Source organism: Pezoporus flaviventris, unplaced genomic scaffold, assembly GCF_033815535.1.
Source record: "Pezoporus flaviventris isolate CSIRO_AGI_PZ_B2104156 unplaced genomic scaffold, CSIRO_AGI_Pfla_v1 ptg000070l, whole genome shotgun sequence".
Lineage (NCBI taxonomy): Eukaryota > Metazoa > Chordata > Aves > Psittaciformes > Psittacidae > Pezoporus > Pezoporus flaviventris.
In genome coordinates this window covers 6,303,274-6,327,624 of record NW_026892618.1, presented here as the reverse complement: position 1 = coordinate 6,327,624, position 24,351 = coordinate 6,303,274, and the positions used below count along the sequence as shown (strand labels likewise).

The 24,351-nt window shown below is 43.4% G+C and overlaps 1 protein-coding gene across 3 annotated transcripts in view; it reads right to left on the bottom strand.

The window, feature by feature from the left end:
- Positions 1-24,146, bottom strand: part of PRMT8 (protein arginine methyltransferase 8) — a 60,369-nt gene extending 36,223 nt beyond the window's left edge. For 2 of the 3 annotated variants that reach the window (XM_061472217.1, XM_061472218.1), the window contains exon 1: positions 23,938-24,146. In XM_061472217.1, the coding sequence (XP_061328201.1) occupies positions 23,938-24,012 (75 nt within the window). In that variant the 5' untranslated portion in view covers positions 24,013-24,146. Of the gene's footprint in view, positions 1-23,864 lie in introns of all 3 variants that reach the window. The other variant, XM_061472219.1, reaches the window with a different exon arrangement.
- Between the last annotated feature and the right edge of the window lie 205 nt (positions 24,147-24,351).

The following is a 24,351-nucleotide window of genomic DNA, read 5'->3' as shown; positions in this document are numbered from 1 at the left end:
GAAGTGTGAACTTTTCCATTGTTTATTTTCTTCCTGGATGATACTACTGTCTTTGCTGTTGCCTAAGTGCCTGCCTTGCTAAACAGAATCGTGGTTCCAGTGATGTACAAATAATTAATTCTATACCTCCTTATAAGAAACTCTTCAAGATAGACACAAAGTGGAAAGGAAACATAAAATAGCTTGGTACTTCAAAGCTACATTACAAAACCCTGGCAAACGCATGAAAAGGGACACACACACTACTATAGCCCCCACTATCAATGTTCATGATGTGTTTCATATACGGGAAGTAGTTGTGCCGCTGGACAGCCTCTTCTCCACCCCATCATCATCCTGTCTGACCCTCTAGTGATACAGAACAAGAACCAGAAAGTGCTAATCAACTATAAACCCAGTTATTTTTAGGCCTTTTCTCAGTATTAAACAGCTGAAATTCACATGAAAAAGTAGAGCTTTGCTATTTTTAGAGGCTAATTATTAACAAAATAACTATCTGTACAGTTACTTTCTTAAATTAGCAGAAAATTTAATTGAAGCCCTCTTCTGCTTATCAATTGTCTAATGCACTGATCCCTGAAAGTCACTCTGCATCTAATACCTCAGGCTTTTTCTTCCCCTCTCATTGAACTCCAGATGTTTCACAACAGTTCTAAAAAGACGTTATATTCTGTAGGCTTTGCTGAGCTTTAGGATGGAGGAGGGGAAAAAAATTCTAATTGATCACCTACTCCATGTCCTAGCCAAGCTTTTGATCTACACTTCAGTGTAGTTCCAGATGTAGTTCAGCTCTAGAGGAGGTCTCTACCTAAGAAGTATCCATGTTTATCCATTACTACTTTTTAACCTCTGCAGGATAAATATGGACAGAAAGGAGAACAAGACTGAGGAACGGCAGTTCCTCAGCTGAAGTGCCAGAGAAAATCAACACACTGATTTACACAGTGCAGTGCCACCTCAGAACTACCATCAAACAGGCACCTACATTGAATAGAAGCCCCACATTTGGCACTTTCATATCTCAATTAGCAAAAATCAGACAGTTTCCCTGCACAGAGCAAAGACACTGTGCCACTTCCTTTGGAGCTGTAGCTCACTGGATCTTAATATGTTATAGTACACATTTTCTCTTGATCTGATGCGAATTTTACACTGAATGGTTTCAGGTTAATTAAAATATCTCAGTCTACCTTGACCCACCACTATTGCTATTCATTAATGGGCTGTCTCCATCCTGGCTTTTACTGTTACTGTTTGCCTTCCCTTTCTTGCTTTACGATTTTCATGAGGGGTTGAGTGCTTTGTCTCAGCACTTCCATTGATGCTGATTCATAAGGCAGCATATGTTATTGTATGCTGACAGCAGATGCATGCTTGACTAAGACTGAATAGAAATCCTTGCCTGATTTGTGGACACAATGTAGAATGCTTGGTCCACAAAATCCAACCTGTGACTGTTCCAACAGTTGTTAGTGCCCCTTTCCAAGAAGCAACTGCTTCATGCACCACACACAGCGTCAGCTGAAGCTGAATGTTTCCTGCAGGTCTTAGGCATGCAAGGTCTGCATTCTGGTACCCCACTCCTATAGCTGCCACACACCCTTTCATTCTGTGCTGTGGACATCCACAATGATTCTTCTTTCTTGTGAAAAGCGTTGGCTCTGCCTATGCATTCACAAGAGCAATGCATTCATGAACAGTAAGACTTGCATGTACATGAGTTGTTCACCTTTTCTTTTACTTAAGCAGTAATACAGAAGTAATTCAAATGATTGCTGTAGAATAACTACAGACTGAAGAAGTGCTTTCCCTTAGAACTGTGAAGCAAAATGGAAATTACTAGAGACAACATGAGCAGAAAATGCAACTGACAGCAGTCAGATCTGTGTAACTGTGTTTCTCTTAAAATGTCCTGCATCAATACTGTGTTAAATAGGTTAATTAGCACAAAGACTTATGTTTGCGTGACTAAAGTGCTTCCGATCTGTGACTTCCATTGTTTCATGTGACTTTTCTTAACCTGAAAAGCTTAGAGAGTGAATCTCAGCTTTAGAAAGGTTATTACTATTCACAGTTGTGAAGAAACCTTGCAAATACTGAGTGAAAGTTTACAGATACTGAAAGGCCTGTAAAAGAAATGCATTGACGCAAATTCAGTGTCTTTTTTTAGCCAGTCTTATCACCTTTCCATATACAAGGTTGGCATCATTGTTGGCATGGGCACAGCATGATGTACAGCAATGCAAAATTTTCTACTGCACCAAACCCATCTGTGTTCTGATGGTGGAATAGTCCTTCAGTTCCTCTTGCCTTCTGAGGTGCTGGTGCATGGTGAAAAAATACTTGGTGCACTAAGATAACTGTGAGTCAAAGGATAGGACAGAAAGTTTCACGTGCTAGTTTTCTGAACATTAACATGATCTAAGAAATTGGGGGGGGGGGGGGGGGGGGGGAGGGAAACAAACAAACCAAAACAAACAATAAAACAGAAGAGAGAAAAACAGAAGCAAAAATAGTGTCTCCCCATAGCCTGCTGCTGGCCATGTCACTGAATTCATATCTGCCAAAGTTGTTGTTGATTTATTTTTTGTTGATTTATTTTTTCCATGAATCTCAGGGCCATAAGAACAGCATTTGGCTCATTCCAGTGCTACTTATACCTCATTCCTAAGAAAGAAAGGTTTTTCCCAGTTTGTCTAATGGTGATTGTTGAAAGTTACAACAAATCAAGATGGAGAGTGAGAGAAGATTCAAGGTGGTTCAAAGCTTTTATTGACATGGAAAAGTGATTTGGGGGTGTCTTTTTTTCCTTTCTGGAACACATCAAGCTTCTTGGGACCCTGTTTCTTTAAATATTACTCCTGTTCATGGAATGATTGGCAGCTGAGTGGGATAGAGGAGAAGCATCAGCTCACTTCTGAACTGGCTGTACCTTCAGAATTAATGGGGAAGGAGAGCTTTCTGACAGGAAGATTCTGAATATGTGAAAAAGACAGGAAAAAAAAAGGGACTTTCCATAGGACTGTGAATCAGGGGAATATATTTTCAGAACTATTATACAAATGAAAAAAACACTGAGTTTGGTTTGTTAATATTATTGATGATTGGCAACTGAGTCACCCTAGGTTCTATCCTGGATCAAGAGAAAGAAAAAAGCTTCTTTACAGTATGCTTTAGGTTCAAGATAGGCAGAGTTGCCTATCATAGGTGTTTGTTGATTAGACTGGACAAGAGGGCCACCAACTTAGACCCCTTGTTAAAGCATTTGAATTTATGTGAGCAAAATCCAAATCTTAGTTCACTCATGTAAAGTAAAATAATAACCATAGTAAATACTAAATATTTGTTGATCCAATGATAGAAAACATTAGGACCCTAACTAATGAGTTGTGCATATTTGTTAAAATAGCACGGAAAACAAATTACTGTCATGAACATCCCAAAAGAGTGACTTGAATAACTCTTGACTTTTCAGGAACTGAAGCATTGCAAAGGCTTGTAAAAATGGGTTTTGTTGAGACACTGAATCAGTGGAGGTAAAACCGTTCTGCGCCAAATAAAAAAACAGTGCTTATTTTTCTCTTTTTACTGACAGCATAATAATTCAGCAGAATTCTGAAGCATGATGCAAGTCAGAGAAATGCACTGCCCTGTCACCAGCAGCACGACTGACGCAAATTGTGCATCAGAAGCAATAAGGTTGCTTTCTTCACCATGAAGAATGATATAAATGATTAAAAGACAAAGGAAGAACAAAAGAAACTGACAACCTCCTTAAAAAGGTACAGATAAATAATACCAGGACTTGGGAGTATTGGTGGATGATAAGCTGATTATGAGCTGGCAGTGTCCCCTTTGCAGCCAGGAGGGCAAATAGTATCCTGGGGTGTACTAGGAATGTGGCCAGCAGGTTCAGGGGGGTGAACCCCCGTTTGCTCAGTCCTGGTGAGGCCACATGTGGAGAGTACTGTGTCCAGTGCTGGGCTCCTCAGTACAAGAAAGACAAGGAGATACTGGAAAGGGTCTTGAATCCCTAGCCACTTGGGTGAGAATGGTAACTGTTCCCAAAACCAGCTGTCGGGGGAGTAACAGTGTGAGCAAGGCAAGCAAGGAGCTCAGCATCACTGGGACAGAAACATGGGCCAATGCTCATGTGCCTCATGCCAGTTGCAGGGGGAAAGTCTGTCTTCCCCACTTGTGATGTGCCTGGGCTGCGCACATATATTCACCAGCAAACTTCAAGCTGGAGTAGCCAGTGACTAGGGGGAACTAGGGCCCTCGAGACTCCCACAGGCATGGGGTCCATGCTAGTATGTCTGGGGGGACTTGTGATGTGGAGAGCATGAGGGGCAAGTGTATGAATGCTGCATGTTTGCAGTGAGCACCAAGCTGGACCAGCCATCAAGTTGGGAACCCTGTGGGGCTCATATGGAGACCCAGGATCCAGGCAGTTATGCTGGGCAGGCAGAGGGGCTGCACTGGTCATCAAGGGATCCACAAACATGTGTGTGTGCTGGTGAACCTGGAGAGCAGACAGTGAGTACGTGCCTGCACTTGTGACCTTCTGCCTCTGCCCACTGAAGAGGAGGTCTGTGAGTTGTCTTGTATATGAGTCCTGTATGTAGGTGCTGGGGGTGGGGAAGGTGAGGATGGAGGGGAGCGGTGTGTAGCCTCCTCACTGTTTGAACTTGCAAACAGGAAAGCATCAGCCAGGGAAGGTCATGGAGCAGATGATCCTAAATGAGACCATAAAGCACATGTGGGAAAACTGAAGGATCAGCCTCAGACAGCACAGGCTCATGAAGAACAGGTCCTGCTTGACCAACCTGATCTCCTCCTGTGACAAGGTGACCTGCCTGGCTGATGGGGGAAAGGCTGAGGATATTTTGTATTTGGACATAAGTGAAGAATCATTTGACACTGTCTTCCTGGAGAAACTGGCTGCTCATGGCCTGGATAAGCGGTTCCTTGATGGGTTGGAAACTGTCTGGCTGGCGAGAATGGTGGTAAATGGCATCACATCTAGATGGTGACCAGCCACTAGTGGTGTCCCTTGGGGCTGTTAGGGCCAGTGTTGTTTAATATCTTCACTGATGATCTGCATGAGGGGATCGACTGCACCCCCAGTGAATTTGCAGATGACACCAAGTTGGGCAGGAGTGTTGATCAGCTGAAGAACAGGAAGGCTCTGCAGAGGGATCTGGATAGGCTGGATCGATGGGCTGAGGCCAATGGTATGAGGTTCAACAGGGCAAAGTGATGGGTCCTACATTTGGGCCCCATGTAATGCTCCAGGCTAGGGGAAGAGTGGTTGGAAAACTGCAGAGCAAGAAAGGACCTGGGAGTGCTGATGGCTGCTGAACATGAGCCAGCTTGTGCCCAGGCAGCCAAGAAGGTCAATGGGATCCTGGCCTGTATCAGCAATGGTGTGGCAGCGGGGCCAGGGCACTGATCATTCCCCTGTACTGGGCACTGGTGAGGCTGCACTTTGAATCCTGTCTTGAGTTCTGGGCCCCTCACTACAAGAGGGACATTGAGGTGCTGGAGCAGGTTCAGAGAAGGGCAATGGAGCTGGTGCAAGGTCTGGAGCACAAGTGTGATGAGGAATGGCTGAGGAACTGGGGGTGTTTAATCTGGAGAAGAGAAGGCTCAGGGGGGACCTTATTGCTCTCTACAACTGCCTGAAAGGAGGCTGTAGTGAGGTTGTAGTGAGGTGGGGATCAGTCTCTTTTCCCAAGTAAGAAGCGATAGGACAAGAGGAAATAGCCTCAAGCTGTGCCAGGGGATGTTTAGACTGGATATTAGGAACAGTTTCTTCACAGAGAGGGTGGTCAGGCATTGGCAGGAAAAGTGGTAGAATCCTGGAAGTGTTCACAAACTGGGTAGATGAGGCCCCTCAGTGATATGGTTTAGTGGTGGTCTTGGCAGCCCTGGGGTAATGATTGGACTCAATGATCTTCTAGGTCTTTTCCAACCTTGCTGATTCTATGATTCTATGTCCCTCAGCCTGGGCAGAGGCTCTGGGTCCCTGGGGCAGCAGGCTGGCTCCAGTGGCCAGGCAGGAGAGGTCCTGGATGGGAGTGGCCATAGGAGGGAGAGGCTGAGCTTCTTACATCACTTATCAGCACGCAGGCAGACAAATACTCAGCAATTCATACCTATGGTTTTCAGAAGTACCCATTCAGCTCAGTGGCTTCCTGGCTGCTGCGTACCATCCTCTCCTGCCTCCAACCCCTCCTCCTAAGGGTTCAGCTGTATGATCCAAGGCCTAGCAATGATCAGTTGCCCAGATGTGTAACTCTGGCTCAGACTCCTGAGAAAAAGCCTAAAGTTTAAGCCTTGATAAAGCCTGCAGCATAACACCATAAATAATAAATTCAGGTGAAACACAAATCTAAAGTTCAAGGATTCAGGAAGAAAAACAATAAAACAATAATGTGAACAGCTGTAACATACTCAAGGAGTCTAAAGACGGCAATGGCAACACAAAGCATGAAACAACATGAAACAACATGAACGTTCCCAGCAGCAGCAGAATCTGACCTCTCACCACCTGCTTCTCAATTATCTAGCCAGCAAAGACTCTGTGTATCTTACCTTGGGATTGATAAGCATATTAGTGCTTTGCCTAATAACTTGTATAATCTTAACTGCCTTTGATACATTAAGCAACAAATAATTGCTTTGTACTTTTGAGTTAAATACATTCTGCCTACAAGAGATTCTCTGGGCATGGTGAAAGGTGTTTGAAGAGGGTGACTCAGAAGGAACGATAACACAGTGCCTAAATTTCTGAAGAGGTTTTGAAGAAAAAGTATTTTTGAGAAGCAGGCTTTTATGTATTTCTCAATGTATACTTACTAGCAAAAAAATTCACACCAGTGATCTCTGTTAGAATAAGTAAACTGCATTTTATACGTTTTAATTGAGTTGGTCTGACTTGCAAGTGTGCTGTCTTATTCTCTGATCCCCGAGATGTGTAGGTGTTACAGAATTTAACAAAACAAGACCAGTTATATTTAATTGCTGAGTCAAAGGTGTGAAAGCTTGGAAGGGATCTAAACTGAAACATACAAATATTTTTAAATGTTCCCTTTCTGAACTGGGAGTCTGTATTCCCAACAGCTCACCCAAGTTGATAGAATTTAAACTTGCTTTAAGGCTTTGACAGCATTGTATCTGAAAAGTGAGATCGTTATTTCAAGTTCCAATGGAAGGCTATCTCTTCCTGTAATTCCCCACAACTAAACCAAATTTTGTCAGAACACCCATACGGAGGAAAACAGTGACTATAAAGGATGTTGCTAAATTAAAAGCTAGGACTTTTCTGTGAAACTGCCTTTTTAAACACAGATTTTCTCTGTCAACAGATAAATATAATTATAGAAACCTACTTTATTTAGTGTAAGACTTTACCCAGGATTTTATCATTTTACGTATAAGGTCCTTTCCAACCCTAACTATTCTATGATTCTACGATTCTACGATTTCCCAACATATGTAAATTGATTTACATCGATTGTCCACATTGGCATAGTAGTGCCTTCTCTGACACAGTTTTAATAACACTGACAACCTGGGTGCACAAAGAAATGAAAGTCACCACGTAATATGCAGTTTGAATTTATGTAAATATAAAATATTGTATGCATGTATATAAACACATACATATGATACGTAATTTTGTAGGTAAGCATTTTAATGTATGTTTAAGGAACTGTATACTTTTCTGTGTGGCTGAGATGATAAATGATCACAATGTTAAAGCAGTTATTAAATTAATAAATAGCACAGTCTTTCTCATTCAAAGCTAGTGTTGTGTATTCCATTTGCATTTTAGTTCTAAGATAGGGAGTAACTTCCTTGATTTGAAATAGTGTTAGAATAGAAACTGTTGTGTCAGTGGGACTGGCTATCTTGTTGGAGATAAATTAGTTTTCAGACTCCAGAAATACCCTGGATATTAATGGGGTATTTTAACGGTGATGATATTTTGTAACAGCATTGAAGAAGCTAATTAAAATTAAAACTAAATTAAAAAAAAAACACAGTAAAGGAAAGCTTCTTGTAATCTGTTTAGTAATGGACAAAGAAATACAAATCTTCCTTCAGAATGTAAAGGCAATTATGTGTACTGAGACTGATTAGTCCTCACTTATAGCAAGGATGACATATATGTCCTTAAGCTCTCTGAAATTTAGCCTAATGAAGTACCCTTGCTCATATTTGGCCATTAAACATTTGGGTTTGTTTTTTCTAGTCTGAGAATTTTCATTGGAAGAGACTGAGATTAATAACCCATCAACTCCAGGCTTGGGTAGCATATTTGTTCTCAAGAGGACTGCAAATACCACAGTTTACTTCAATGTGCTTCCAGCAGTTATTTAAGAAACTTGGATATGTACCTAAATTCTGAACACAAGAAATCGCATTAGTTCCAGTGGAATTACTTTTGCTTTGGATAAGCAAAACAAGGTGGATGAGGAATGCTTTTTAAATATCCTGCCAGTATGGAACTGGATTCTACAATAAATAAACATGCTGAGTGCTACTGACACACATGAGCAAACCAGTGTGCTCAGCAATTCCTGCATTATTAATAGAACATTGTCATGGTTTAAGCACAGCCAGTAACTCAGAACCACGCAGCTGCTCACTCACTCCCTCCCCTTTTCATCCCCCCGGCTCCTGGAATGATGGGGAGGAGAATCAAAAGAATGTAATTCCCATGGGTTGAGATAAGAACAGCCCAGTAACTAAGGTATAACACAAATCACTGCCGCTACCACCAATAACAATACAGGAAAAAAACAAGGGCAGAGAATATAAAACTAAAAAGGGAAAAGGAAAATGATAAATCCAAGTGATGCTCAATACAACTGCTCATCAGCCACTGGTACCTGCTTCCCCCCCCCGGATTATATACTGGGCATGAGGTGCTGTGGTACAGAATACCGCTTTGGCTACTCTGGGTCAGGTGTCTTGTCTCTGCTTCCTCCCGACTTCTCATGCCCCTCCTCACTGGCAGAGCATGAGAGACTTGGAAAGTCCTTGGTCAGAGTAAACATTACTGAGCAACAACTAAAAACATCGGTGTTACCCACATTGTTCCCAGGCTGAAAGTCAAAACCACAGCACTGCAGCAGCTACTAGGATGGAGGACAATAACAGTTACAGCTGAATTCAGGAGAAACATTTACTGAAGTGTTCAAAGATCAGCAATTTTGTGTTAACTCCAATAGGTTCGGAACTACACCTGCTACACATAGTGAAATACAAAAGCAGTTGTTGATAGTCATGTTGATAAATAACAGGCTTGTATAGCTTTGCATTAACAAGAGAATAAGCTTTTGCTATTTCAGACACATCTTTTAAACACAGTTAAGAAAAGGATACAAGAAAGTATACTCCTAACATTTTTATAGAATCATGGAACAGAATGATGAAAACTCTGCTCTTGAGCAAAACCAATGGTATTTCATCCTTCTTAACACAATATTATGTAGCGATGTGAGCTGGGTTTGGTCCTCTATATAAATCACATATAAATAATTCTGCTGAAACTGGTGCATTTATATGAGGGTAAACCTGTCTTGAGATCAGAATGCCTTTGTTTCCAGTAGGCATGGTTAGAATACTCAGTTTTGGTGGCAAAACTTGCAAACACAAATACTTCTGCTTTCCACTTTACAAAGTGATGAAGACATATTTTATAAGCACTAAGGAGCATTATTGCCTTTCTGTTGAGAAAGGAACAATCCCATCTGATAGAAAGATGGCACAGAGACTTTTTTCTTCATTAAATAATTATATTGACTACATGAAAGCATGTCTTCTATAAAAAAGAAGAATCCTACAACAGTTTCACATGTTTATGAAAATCTCACAGTAATAAGTCAGAGCACCTTCTTTGCTTCAAATCCTCATCTATCTTAGCCTCCCACTGAGCTTCTCTGCTTAAACAAAAATTCTCTTACAAAAGCAGGACAAAAATTGAATGTCAATTACAGAGAAAGCAAAAACATAAACCCAATTTTGAATCGGCCTAGTTTTACAAGTTCTAGGCTAACTTTCATTAAAACTGTATGTACACTGTCACAATACTATTATTATAATTCATTAAAGCATGTTTGAAAAATCTAAGAAGCATGAGATGAAGTTTGTCACTGGAGGCTTGAATTAACCTCTTGGTACTGAATGAGAAATGATAGGCAGCATGGCCTTGAAGATGACAACCATCTTTTTGATTTAACAGAATATAAAGAATCAGCAGATTAGATATTAAGTGTAATGTCATTAAAACAGCAAGCTAGGAAAATTCTGTTCTCAGTAATATGTCAAGTTCAGCAACGACAATGTGATTGCAATCAAACATGAGATGAGGGGAGAACCAGTGTGAATGCCTGAGCTGGAGCTGTGGTGAGTTGGAGCTGAGTTGCTGATCAAGATTCTGACACAGAGACTGGTGAGGAGTACCACATTTATTCCTGGCTCTACTCATCAGAGTAGTGACTGGGATGGGTTTCAGAAAACAGTACGTGTGTGTGCAAGGGTCTGAGAATGGGTAGAAAGTTTTCACTGACAAAGTCTCTCTCTCACACAGTATGGTAAGTCAGTTATTTGTGAGATTAACCACTTGTGACGCAATGCTGGTAAAAGCAAATTTCAGTGGAAAATTTAAAGGAAGCTTTAATACACGCACTTCGATAACTACTTGTGTTGTTCTGTTACGTTCATGGTTGACTCACAGGGCTAGAACTGTGTATTATCTTTTCTTATTCCACAGCTGACTAATTTAGCCAAAAAACAGTCAACATTGTTTTTATTCTGACAGAGAAATCAAGGTTTGCATGAAACCTTACCAGCTGTTGCAAACCCCCCTATTATTTCCTTATTTACAAGCTGGGAAAGGACAAATTGATATTCTGCAAGCACATAGGACGTTCCTTTCTTCCCTTCTTCCTTCTTTCTTTCCTGCCTGCCTGCTTTCCCTCCCACTCCCTCTGAACACCCTCTGCTACCTGTAAATTCAGCTTCTCCCAAGTAAGTTTAAAACACTGCAACTCCTAAGGAGGCAACTGTATTATGGTGTCACTAACACTATGTAACTGAGATTAGAGCAAAAAACCGAAGTATGTATCCTGTACTTCAGACAGGGCAATGTCTAATATAGGGCACAATCATGAGGTCCCCAAATATTAGTAGTTCAGAAGTAGTTATGGGAAGGGTTAATTACTTCCCTGTTTGTGACTGTGGAAAAGAAAATCAGCTGGTCTTTATCCCAAGCTTCAGAGCAAAGGATTGATGAATATTACAAGGATGCAACTAGAAACTGGAACAGATACTGAAATTAAAACTTTTCTAAGTGAGAAATAAAGCTCCACAACAGAAGTAAGTCTGGACTGGCTGGAATGTTGTGGGAAGGCCCTGGCTTGGTCAGACATTATTCTAGGCTCTGAGACTGAGTTTGAACTTTCGGGTGTTATTTGAAGCAATGAAACATAAGCTGTATGGCCAGGAAAAGATGAAAAAGACAGAGCTACCAGGCCACATGTGATCCCAAATGTGCATTGTGGGCACTGAAGGAGCATTTCAACACTAATTGTTGGAGATCACTATATGTCACTGCTTCCTAACCAGTCTATGCTCACTTTCATTCTACTGTTACAAGAGAGGGAAATGATACTTTTAAAAAGGGAAGGAGGAACTGCAACAGAATAGTTCAGATACACCTGGATCCTTGGATACAACAAAAACAGCACTATGAACTTAAGTGCATGGCTCAGACCAAACAGGATGTTGAATGTGAAGCTTGCCAACTGCACTATGACTAGTTTGCTGCTAGGAAAAGCTGAGGAGGACAGTGGTATAAAAAAATCTCTTTGATTTATACATACCTCCACACCTCCGTCTTCCAAAGTTAGGTTTTTTTCCTCCATCCTTTCTCAGAAAAGCTTATGGAACTGCTTTTCTGTGAATAGGTACAAAAGGCGGTAATGACCTTTTTTAAACAATAATTCACTCTAGGAGGAAAAGACGCAAGTACAATGCGGTCTTCAATACATGCAAGCTTCCAAGAGCATGACTTAACTATGGGACAGGATATTTTAAGTGAGGGAGAATAGAATTCTACTCACCTTCTTTATTGCATCTCTCTCTAAAATTTTAGCTGAAGTTTTTATTCCCACCAGAACTTCCCTGCAAGTGTTTTGTCACTGAAATATTCCTTCATTTTTAAAAGTGAAGACATTGAGATTTTATTTACCATCTCCTAACATTCACACTCACAATACAAAACAAAATTACCTTTAAGTTCTTCACTTAACAAAGTTTTCAGAAATGCAAACCTGACAGTGAATGCTTCTTCAAGTGAGAATGCTTTATTTTCAGTTATGGTCTCTAAATCTCCAAAGTGTTGATGCAATAAAATCAAGAAAAATAGATTATCTATTCCTGATTTTCAAAGAGAGTTTCCTTTTTATTTTTTAAATATTCTGCAAAGCATCTGACACTGTCCTGCACAACATACTTTGGACTGTAGAAGCAGCACGGTTGGACTGGCTGGATGGACTTGATGTCCAAGTAGAAACCAGTGAGAGTGGCATTCCTTAGGGGTTAGTATTGGGACTGGCACTGTTCACTACCTTTGTTGACAAGACAGACAGTAAGATCGAATGCGCCCTCAGCAAGTTTGCCGATGACACCAAGCTGCGTGGTTCGGTTGATACGCTGGAGGGAAGGAATGCCATCCAGAGGAACCTCGACACGCTTGTGAGGTGCGCTGATGCCAACCTCATGAAGTTCAACAAGCCAAGTGCAAGGTCCTGCACCTGTGTTGGGGCAATCCCAGGCATAAATACAGGCTGGTTGGAAACTGTATTGAGAGCAGCCCTGAGAAGACTTGAGGGTGAGCAACTTGCCAAGGTAACTCCGGAGAAGACACCTTCAACACCGGAGCGAGGGGAAACACTGCCTCCAGGAGCCCCAGTTCTGAGCGGCACGAGCCACGGAGGGAGCCTCACTTGCCCAGGAGCCCGCAGCTCCGCTGATGCGAGCAGCGACTCAGGGGGCGCGGTGCCAGGAGAGACGGCACCAGCCCTGGGTGCATAAAACACGCCCCAGGGAACGTGAGCGACCCGGAGGGCAGAGTGGCAGTTTTGGAAAGGCGACTGGGATGGGGAGCGCTCTCTTCAGGGACAGGCCCGCTCTGGGAGCTCTGCTCTGCCTGCCCCGGCGGTGGCCAGCGGCGGCACCAGACAGCGCCGATGAGAGGGGAGGCTACAGTAGAGAGTGCCTGCACTGGTCTGGTGAGGGGAGGGTGCGCAATGGGCAGGGCTGCACTCGGTGCTCCCTGGTGGAGGTCCTCCTGCAGCAGGGGCTGAGCTGCGGGATGCTGTTAATAGGCTGCGAGATGTCAGGGAAGCTGGGAGGAAGCAGGAATGCTTGCTCCCGGCCCAAACTGTGCAGGGACCTCAAGCGTCCACCATAGCGTGTACAGAAAAGGATGAGGGCAGTAATCATGACGGCTGGGAGCTAGTAACAAAAAAAAAAACCAAAACAAACAAAACGAACCAAAAAAAAACAAACCAAACCAACAAACAAACCCCAAAACCAAACAAACAAACAAAAAAAGGAGGAAGAGGACAATTAAAAGCAAGGGGCTTCCTCCTAAATCTGTTGTCCCCACCCAGAACCGCTTCCAGTTCTGCAGGGGCTATCAAGGAAACACAAACCTCAGCAAATAAACAGCCCGCTGTTGCACCAGTAAAGAGGATCTCCACTGGTGCTGCCAGGAAAAAGCAGTGGGTCATAGTAGTAGGGGACTCTACTTTGAGAGGCACAGAGGCACCCATCTGTCAGCCTAACCCAGTCTCGAGGGAGGTGTGTTACCTACCAAGGGATGTTGCTGAGACGCTGCCTGGTCTAGTAAGCCCCACTGACTTACCTGCTTCTAGTGGTCCATGTGGGTGCTAGTGATATTGACAGGAGTAACCCGGGAAGCATTAAGGACTACAGAGCCCTGGGAGAGGTGGTTAGGGGCTCTGGGGCTCAGATAGTTTTTTCACCAATCCTACAGATCAAAGGGGAAGACCTTGAAAAGGCCAGGCAGACTTGGCAGGTTAATAAATGGTTAGAACGGTGGTGCCATAGTCAGGGATTTGGTTGGTTAGAACATGGGACTCAGTTTGGCAGGCCAGGTCTACTGGAGGCTGGTGACAAGCTGCTTTGGTAGGTTTGCCAGGCTGGTCAAGGCAGCTTTAAACTATGTGTTGGGGGAGGGGGGCATCATTCCATTCCAACATTCCCAGTCAGTTGCCAGCACCTATAATAAATTCTCAGAGAGATGCAGAACTATTTCAGCCACTCCAGCCAATGAGCTGGCTTTATCTGGAGCTCAGCTCAGATACCCCTATACAAATGCCCATAGTATGGGGAATAAACAAGAGGAATTAGATGTGTACACAGCTACATAGATATGACATTGTTGGGAACACAGAAACTTAGTGGTATGGCTCCTATGACTGGAGTGTTGGAATGGAAGGTTATAGGCTCTTTAGAAAAGATAGGACAGGCAGACAGGGAGGGGGAGTTGCTATTTATGTCAGTGATAAGCTGGAGAGTATGGAACTCATACCTGATCAGGTTCAAGATCATCTTAAGAACCTGAACGTGCGCAAGTCCATGGGACCTGATGAAATCCATCCATGGGTCCTGAAGGAACTGGCAAATGAAGATGCTAAGCCACTGTTCATCATATTGGAAAAATCATGACAGTCAGGTGAAGTTCACAGTGAGTGGAAAAAGGGAAATATAACCCCCATTTTCAAGAAGGGGAAAATGGATGACCCGGGGAATTACAGACCAGTCAGTCTCACCTCTGTGCCTGGCAAAATCTTGGAGCACATTCTCCTGGATGGCATGCTAAGGCACATGAAAAACAACAAGGTGCTTGGTGACAGCCAGCATGGCTTCACTAAGGGGAAATCCTGCCTGACCAATTTGGTGGCCTCCTAGGATGGGGCTACAGAACTGATGGACAGGGGTAGAGCAGTTGATGTCATCTACCTGGATTTGTGCAAAGCGTTCCACACTGCCCCACATGACATCCTTGTCTCTAAATTGGAGAGACATCAATTTGATGGATGGACCACTCGGTGGATAAAGAACTGGCTGGATGGCAGCACACAAAGAGTTGTGGTCAATGGCTCAATGTCCAGCTGGAGACCAGTAACGAGTGGTGTCCCTCAGGGATCTCTGTTGGGACCGGTCTTGTTCAACATCTTCATCGCTGACATGGACAGTGGGATTGAGTGCGCCCTCAGCAAGTTTGCTGATGACACCAAGCTGTGTGGTTCGGTTGATACGCTGGAGGGAAGGGATGCCATCCAGAGGGACCCTGACACGCTTGTGAGGTGGGCTGATGCCAACATTATGAAGTTCAGCCAAGCCAAGTTCAAGGTCTTACACCTGGTTCAGAACAATCCCAGGCACAGCTACAGGTTGGGCAGAGAAGAGATTCAGAGCAGCCCTGTGGAGAAGGATTTGGGGGTGTTGGTCGATGAGAAAATGAACATGAGCCGGCAGTGTGTGCTTGCAGCCCAGAAAGCCAACCATATCCTGGGCTGCATCAAAAGGAGCGTGACCAGCAGGTCCAAGGAGGTGATCCTGCCCCTCTACCCTGCTTTCATGAGACCCCACTTGGAGCACTGTGACTGTGTGCAGTTCTGGTGTCCTCAATGTAAGAAGGGCATGGAGTTGTCAGATCAAGTCCAGAGGAGGCCACAAGGATGATCAGGGGACTGGAGCACCTCCTGTATGAAGACAGGCTGAGAAAGTTGGGGCTGTTCAGCCTGGAGAAGAGAAGCTTCTTGGAGACCTCATAGCAGCCTTCCAGTATCTGAAGGGGGCCTACAAGGATGCAGGAGAGGAACTCTTCCTTAGGTTCTGTAGTACTAGGACAAGGGGTAATGGGTTTAAACTTAAACAGGGGAAGTTCAGGTTAGATATAAGGAAGAAATTCTTTACTGTGAGGGTGGTGAGGCACTGGAACAGGTTGCCTAAAGAAGTGATAAATACTCCATCCCTGGCAGTGTTCAAGGCCAGGCTGGACAGCATCTTGAGTGACATGGTCTAGTGTGTGGTGTCCCGGCCCATGTCAGGGGGGTTGGAACTAGATGATCTTAAGGTCCTTTCTAACCCTGACTATGATTCTATGATTCTATGTGTTGATCAATGAGAAGCTCTGTCAGCATGCACTTGTAGCACAGAAAGCCAACCGTATGCTGGGCTGTTATCACCAGCAGTGTAACCAGCAGGTCAAGGGAGGTGATTCTCCCCATCTACTCCACTCTTGTGAGACCCTACCTGGAGTACTGCATTCTTCTCTGGACCCACAAGAAGGACTTGGACCTGCTTGAGCGAAACCAGAAGGGGACCATGAAAATGATCAGAGGGCTGGAGCACCTCTGCTATGTAGACAGGCTGAGAAAGTTGGGCTCGTTCAGCCTGGAGAAGAGAAGGCTCCGCTATTTTTATTCAGCCTGGAGAAGAGAAAACTCTTGTAGCAGTCTTCCAGTACCTAAAGGGGGCCTACAAGAAATCTGGAGAGGGACTTTTGACATGAGCATGTAGTGACAGGACAAGGGAAATGGCTTTAAACTGAAAGAGGGTAGATTTTGATTAGGTATTAGGAATAAATTCTTCACTGTGAAGGTGGTTAAGGCACTAGAACAGGTTGCCCAGAGAAGTTATGGATGTCCCATATCTGGAAGTGTTCAAGCCCAGGTGGAAGAGGGCTTTGAGCAACCTGGTCTAGTGGAGGGTGTCCCTGCTTGTGGTGGGGCAGGGTGGAACTAGATGATCATTAAGTTCCCTTCCTATCCTAGCCATCCTATGATCTTATGAAATATGCTGAAAAGAAAAAAATTTACATACCTTTTAAAATTTTGAGTTTTGAGACAGATTTTTCACAACTGGGACCTGAAAAACATAGCTTATAAGAAATAAATAAAGCAATCATCCTTCACCTTTCTACACCTCTTAAATCTGAGATTAAAACTGAAATACTGAGAACAAAATAGTGTCCATCCTCATACAATCACTATAAAGTAAGCAAGTTGTCTCAGCTGCCATGCAACAGCTTGAAAGGAATAGCATGCTAAGAGACTCCATAGATCCAGTCAGCATCAGTTCAAGAACACAGGAAAAAGACAGGTAGGCTGTGATTAGTGAGCAATTGCTCCATTCTGGCATGGTCAAAACACCCTCAGTCGAGCCATTTAGTGGGCAATCTCCTCTCTGCTTTCTTGAGGTGAGTGCTTTTTTCTTTCTGTTATTTAGAGATTATTCCAGAAGAAGAAAGAAACATGGAAACAACAATTCATTTTATCCAAAACTCTAGATTGAAAATACAGCTGTCATTAAAGCTAATGAAGAGGACAGCAGGCAGCACAATTCTCTGTGGAACCAGAGGTTGGATTGACCAGTTTCATCATTCATCCCTTTAGCTGTTCATTGCCTCATCTGTCAATGGACTGATGATGCAAAATCAGGAAAATCTTATTAAAAGATTAGGCTCAATGCTTTTTACCTTTATTTATTTCTCTGCTCTGCCTGTACCAGTAAGGGCACAAGCCTTCATCTTCCACAGTCAGGCTGCAATTAAAGCTCTCGAAGGCATGTGAGTCAGTTTTGCTAAGCTCACTTTCGGCATGCAGGTAGAACAAACATAGTCATCTACAGAATTTCTTGCAGTCTCTGAAGAATTTTGGTGCTTTTCAGACACTGAGGTTGGAAAAAAGAGTCATTACAGCAACTTCTGTTCAAAGTGCTCACTAGCAGGGAACTTCTCCTTTAGCATTGCCACAATATGATGCAGACCATGATGTCACCAAGATGAACTGTAACCTTTCTAATAAATACCAGTCTTCTTGACACTAAAATGCAGTTCACTAGAACAACCTTATACTGGCAGACGATGATCCACACCGAGACATCTTTATCTTAAAACTCTGCTTTGAGTGGCTGCTGTTACTCTTTATTTAATCATGAACATTTTCTATCCTATTTATATTATTAATGCAAACCAAAAGTTATTTCTTCAATGTGGCCAAAATATTATAGTCAATGTCTTGAATTTTTAGTATTAAATTTGAGAAAGGAATGTAATGCCTTTCACTACACTAGATATTCAGCTGAGCAACAAACAAAAAACAACAAAAAAGACATCATGACTATACTATAACTACCTTGTTACTAGCCTGAGTACCCAGTAGGAGCACTAGTACAGGATGCCATCCAAAGGGATCTTGACATGCTTGTGAGGTGGGCAGATGCTAACCTTGTGAAGTCCAACCAAGCCAAGTTCAAGGTCTTACACCTGGTTCAGAACAATCCCAGGCACAGCTACAGGTTGGGCAGAGAAGAGATTCAGAGCAGCCCTGCGGAGAAGGACTTGGGGGTGTTGGTCAATGAAAAACTGAACATGGGCTGGCTTCAGTGTGCGCTTGCAGCCCAGAAAGCCAACCGTGTCTGGGCTGCATCAAAAGGAGCGTGACCAGCAGGTCAAAGGAGGTGATCCTGCCCCTCTACTCTGCTCTCGTGAGACCTCACCTGGAGTATTGTGTGCAGTTCTGATGTCCTCAACACAAAAAGGACATGGAACTGTTGGAACAACTCCAGGGGAGGGCCACGAGGATGACCAGGGGACTGGAGCACCTCCTGTATGAAGACAGGCTGAGAAAGTTGGGGCTGTTCAGCCTGGAGAAGAGAAGGCTGTGTGGAGATCTCATAGCAGCCTTCCAGTATCTGAAGGGGCCTACAGCGATGCTGGGGAGAGACTCTTCATTAGGGACTGTAGTGATAGGACAAGGGGTAACGGGTTCAAACTTAAAGAGGGGAAGTTTCGATTGGATATAAGGAAGAAATTCTTCACTGTAAGAGTGGTGAGGCACTGGAATGGGTTGCCCAGGGAAACTGTGAATGCCCCATCCCTGGCAGTGTTCAAGGCTTGGTTGGACAGAGCCTTGGGCAACACGATTTAGTGTGAGGTGTCCCTGCCCATGGCAGGAGGGTTGGAACTTGATGATCTTAAGGTCCTTTCCAACCCTAACTATTCTATGATTCTATTTGCAGTGAAGTAGAATACTCCCTGCTTTAACTCAGAGCTGCCTCTATTGCCCCCGGGGGTTTGACTAACCCACAGTGAAATGAAAGGTTCTTCACTAACATCCTGGGTCGGCTTTCTGAGTGCCTTGTCAGCAATGCAAAGCAGGTAGAGCGTGGACCAGTGGTCTGGTCTCTTACAGGTCACCTATACTACCTGCACACACCAGCTACCACAACTTTTCCTGTTCAAAGTTATGTGACGTGAGTATGCTGCGCACCAGTCGGAGAAACTGTCATAAGCTGCTTCTTCAGTGAGCTGTCTGACACCATGCTAGATCTGCTGTGACTTCTGTTAGCCTAAGAAATACACCACAGAGGAGTGCTATTCTTCTCTAGGTTAAGCATCACTCTCTCATTCATGTTCATTCACATATGGTGTTCTAAGCAATTTAGTAACATCAAATAATAACCTTCTACAGCACCTTTCATCAATAAAACACAGAATTAATTCAACAGTATGAATGGGAACACTCAGAGGGATTAAATTACATCTCCAAGATCATCCAGTGCAATAGCCAGGAACAAAACTTATGTTTACTGAATAAATTCAGTCCCCTGTTAGGCACACTCTTGCTCTGCTTCTGTTCATTCATATTTGGTTAAGTTTTTTAGGAAAAACCTCTCTTCCTATTCATGAATCACAAACAGAAGCTTATGATTTCAACAGTCTTATACTCTATTCTCCCCACAGTAGTGGTACGGCTGGAATTCATGCAGAGAGGACATTGTAATCTCCCATCTTCTGAAAAGAGAGCAGTTACTTTCACAGATCTGGATCTCATAATACTGCGCCAGTTATATACATCTGTATGGGGAACCACTTCTGTTACGTCTCTTACCCCAAATCTTCAAAATATTTTTTCTTTTTTCTAGCCAAAACCCAAGCTTTGTATAATAGGACATCAGGGAGGACTCTATTTTACTACCATTTATAAATCACCTCATCTTTCTAGTCTTAGCAATGAAACCGGCATCTGTATACAGACACTGAAGTCTCCAGCGTAAGAATTGCCTTTGATGAAGTGAAATTTTTCACAATGAGTGTGGTGGAACAGGTTGCCTAAAGAGGTGGTAGATGTCCCGTTCCTGGAAACATGCAAGGTCAGGCTGGATGGGGCTCTGAGCAACCTGATCTAGTTGAAGATGTCCATGCTCACTGCAGACAGGTTGAACTAGATGACCTTTAAAGGTCATCTAAACCCACTAAACCCAAACTATTCCATGGTTCTATGATTCTGTTCTCTTCACCTGGCATGAGTTCACAAGCTACACTCAGGCACACTTCTGAAATCTCACTTGCAATTTGTTTCCCACCCCTGATATGAGGCCTCCTATTAATAAGGCTTCCATTTAAAAAATTTAATATAAAAAACATGTAAACCAAAATCTACAGCAGGTCAGCACCATGAATTTCACAGACTCTTCATGCGTTATCTTCTACAAAGAACTGTTTCTCCTTCACCTTGCTACCTGTGTGCCTTTAATTATTTGCAGAGATCTCAATCCTGGTTGTTATTTCTGCAAACAGTCCTTTTTTATTTAGACAAGTCTTTATTCATGACTAGAGGTTACACAGATACAGATGTTAATTTTTAGACCTTGAAGAGAGATTTTACAGCTTTTGTTCCAATGGAACTTCTCTTAAAGTTCATGGGATGGCCAAGGGGAATAAAGATTTTCTTGATCTTTTTTTCTCTGTGCACTCTAAACAAGGATACAAAACCATTCTAGCAAGTTTCCTATTTGAGGGACCCCTATGCCCTTCAGTGAGGCTCTAAATAGAAAAGACTTACAGTTTTATTTCACTTGACTTATTTTTACACAAATCAGTATGTACTCTCAGGCTGCTATAAATACATACAAAAAAACACTGCTTCCACTTCAGCTCTGGCAGACAGACTAATATCAGGCTGTTATCAGTACAATAAAATTACAAAACTATTCTGAGCCTGATACAACAGCACTTGTGTGCAACACTTCCACTCAAGTATGTTTTGTATCAAGATGTAAGTCTCTGGGGATATTGATAATGTAAATGTCTGTATAATATTCTGTATAATAATTTTGTATAATTTGGGTGAGATGGTTTAGTGTGAGGTGTCCCTGCCCATGGCAGGGGGGTTGGAACTTGATGATCTTAAGGTCCTTTCCAACCCTATCTATTCTATGATTCTACGATTATATGATTCTATAATATAGTACTATTGGAGCACAGTAGTGTAAACATGAGGTGTCTTCCTTGACTGGAAAGTAATGCTAGTGAGCTATTGTTTTTCTGCTCTCTTGTATTCTTGTTTGAGGAAACAGTGAGTATTGTCTTACTGCAGTTTTGGTTTTCCCTTGTCTGTATTCATTGTCATAACTTCTTTAAGTTCCTTCAGATAATGAGCTAGCACTGTGGTCATCAGAGGGCAGTTAAAGAAATAAAAAATACAGTGTCCACGGTTCTTTGTCTTAATGTATTTTTTTTAACTCCACTATTACTGAAACAGTTTACTTGCCATATTTGACCAAAAGTTTGATTAATCTGAGTAAGAACCAGAAGGTTTTTGGAATTATTTGGAAGTGGGCATTTATACCAATTGTTAAATGCTTTAACTCTTCATCTCTCATTACAGTTGACATTTTTTACATCATGCCTATCACCATGGCATCGAAGTACTTCAGGAATTTAGCACTGAGTCATGTTTATTACTGGTACCCTACTGGTTTTAAATGAAGCAAATTTATACCAATTCCTAATTTTACCCTGACACTATGATAAGTCCAAAAGTGATATGCTTTGTCCTGTATTCCATCATGCTTAACAAGTGAAAGAGTTTCAAAGGTCTTGGCATATTTTGCTTGGTGCGCTTCTACGTCTGCATATATGTAGACTAATTCTCTCAGCACGTAACAGATCTTAACATCACAAATATGAGAATTAATAGAATAGAAAATATCTTGGCAGGTGTTACGAACATATCCCTCCCCCTTTTTTTAAAGAAAACTGCATAATCTGCAACATTTTCTCTCTCATTTTACAAATCTGTCACTGATGGATACTTCGAGGAGAGGAAGCACAGCATTTTAATATTCTCCGAACCTGTATACAGCATTGGAATTAAACTGTAGTTGCTAAGAAAGCCTCCTCCATAAAACAACATTGCAGTGTATGCAGCACTGAACTAGCAGAAAGAGAAAGGCTGGTAAACAACAAAAATGTACAGTGAATTGAAATAGAAGAGGAATATTTAAAGACCTCCTCTCCCCCACTTTCCCTGACTAAATATAGCTTCCATTTAAAAATGGCTTTGAAAGGAACTGGCTGTGCTTGGACATTTCTCCTTGCAATACTGCCCAGGATCCTCGGATCTTTAATGCAATATGTTCTGTCAGTACTACAAAAATTTACAGATGTGCAAACAGACTTCTTGCTATTTATAGATGCCTCTTCTGCAAGCAGTACTCTGTGAGGTTGTAAAGCAGTTATCAGGCATGTTCTTTGAATTGTGCTTATATTGCATTCATTTGAGAAAATTCTGCTCGTGAATTCTGTTATGGTGAAGGAAGCATATTCATTAAAAGTCAAACAGAGAGAGCACTATTAGTAGGAGAAATGTGGAATTCATGAGGGATCAGGACACCTACTGGGAGGACTACCTGAAGGAAGGAGACATTTGGCAGGCACTGAAAGAATAAAGGAGGGAATAGCCATGTGCTCACACTGAAGTCATGCTTTTGTTCTGCAGGGCAAGTGGGGAGAAGGGTCAGTGACACCCATGCATGTAAGGGCAAAGCTGTTGTTGGCTAGGGTGCAGTGTCCTTGGGGTCTGTCCATGGCTGTGCTGCATATCGCTTAACCATGTGTTAAGTGTTCAGTCAGTGTGCTAGCCACAGTCTATTAATAGAAACGGGGAGTTTGGCACACACTTTCGCCTGTCTCCTCACATGCTCCCAGAAAAGCTTATACTGCATCCTGCATCCCCCTGCTTTTCCAGCTCCGAGACTTCGCACGCTGCTCAAGTCTCTGTGAGGTCAAGACAGCACTAGACAAGTAAACTAGGGCTGCTCAACCCCGATGTTGAGAAAGCCAAAGGTAACGAGGACGAGGAGGGACGAGGGTAGAGGGAGGGAAGCGGGGCGATTTTCTTGCAGAAAACCTGAGAGCTCGCAGGCACGCAGTCAATGCAAAGCTATTCTCGGCACTGCACAGGCCAGCAGGGCTCAAGCGGGAATGCTCGCTCCTCCTGCCCTCCGCTCCTACCTCGGCCAGCTCTGCTTGGTAATACCCAGGATGCTACAGATACACGGGTACTCCTCACGTCCCCCTAACAATCCTAGCGGAGGCTCCAGGCGGAAAGCTCTCAGAGCTGGCCAAAGTGCTGTCGCAGGAGACCTCCTGTGACCCTTCCAGCCTCCTCAAACACACATCACCGTCACGCTCTCTGGCAGCCGCAAACACCCTCCTCTCCTCCCCGTCCCCCGCTCGGAGCCTCGCCTCCTCTCGGCCCACCCAACTTCGGGGAACCAGCCGTAAAGCGGCGGCTTCCGGGAAGCAGCCCGGGGGACGGCAGAGTTCAGCGGGGTGCAAAGTTCTCTGCTAAGGGAGAACGGGGAGGGGGATAACGGGGGGACGCGACACGCACACAGGAAATCACAGCAGCGACGGAGGCAGAGGCTAGCCGAAGGGACCAGGAAAGTTGTTCTACACTTACTGTTGCTCCTGCTAAGGAATCTGTGCTTGGGGCTGGGGGAGCTCGGGCGCCGGGCTTTGCCTCGCATCCTTACCTCGGTGCTGTCGGCAGCGTTCTCCGCCATTTTCCTCCTCAGGAGCAGGCATCGGGAGGAGTGTTTCATTCCCATAAGAGCTAGCCAAGGGGTTGGGGCTTCGGGGCTGGTGTTTTGATTTGTTTTTTTTCAGAGATCCCCAAACACTGGTGTGCGCCAAAGGAGAGGGAGGACACACACACACACAAAAAAAAAACCTAAAAAAATAACCCAAACCTAAAAAAAAAAAAAAAAAAAGAAAAAAAAAAAAAAAAGAAGGAAAACGGCAATAAATCAGTCCTTTCCGCTTCGTCCACGGGAACGTCTGTCTCCTCTCAGCATCAGGAGCTCCTTAGGCACTTACAAGTCCTCCTTTTTCTCCCCTCTCCACCTCCAGCGAGCTCTTGGGATGGGCAGAGAGGCGGCACACACTCT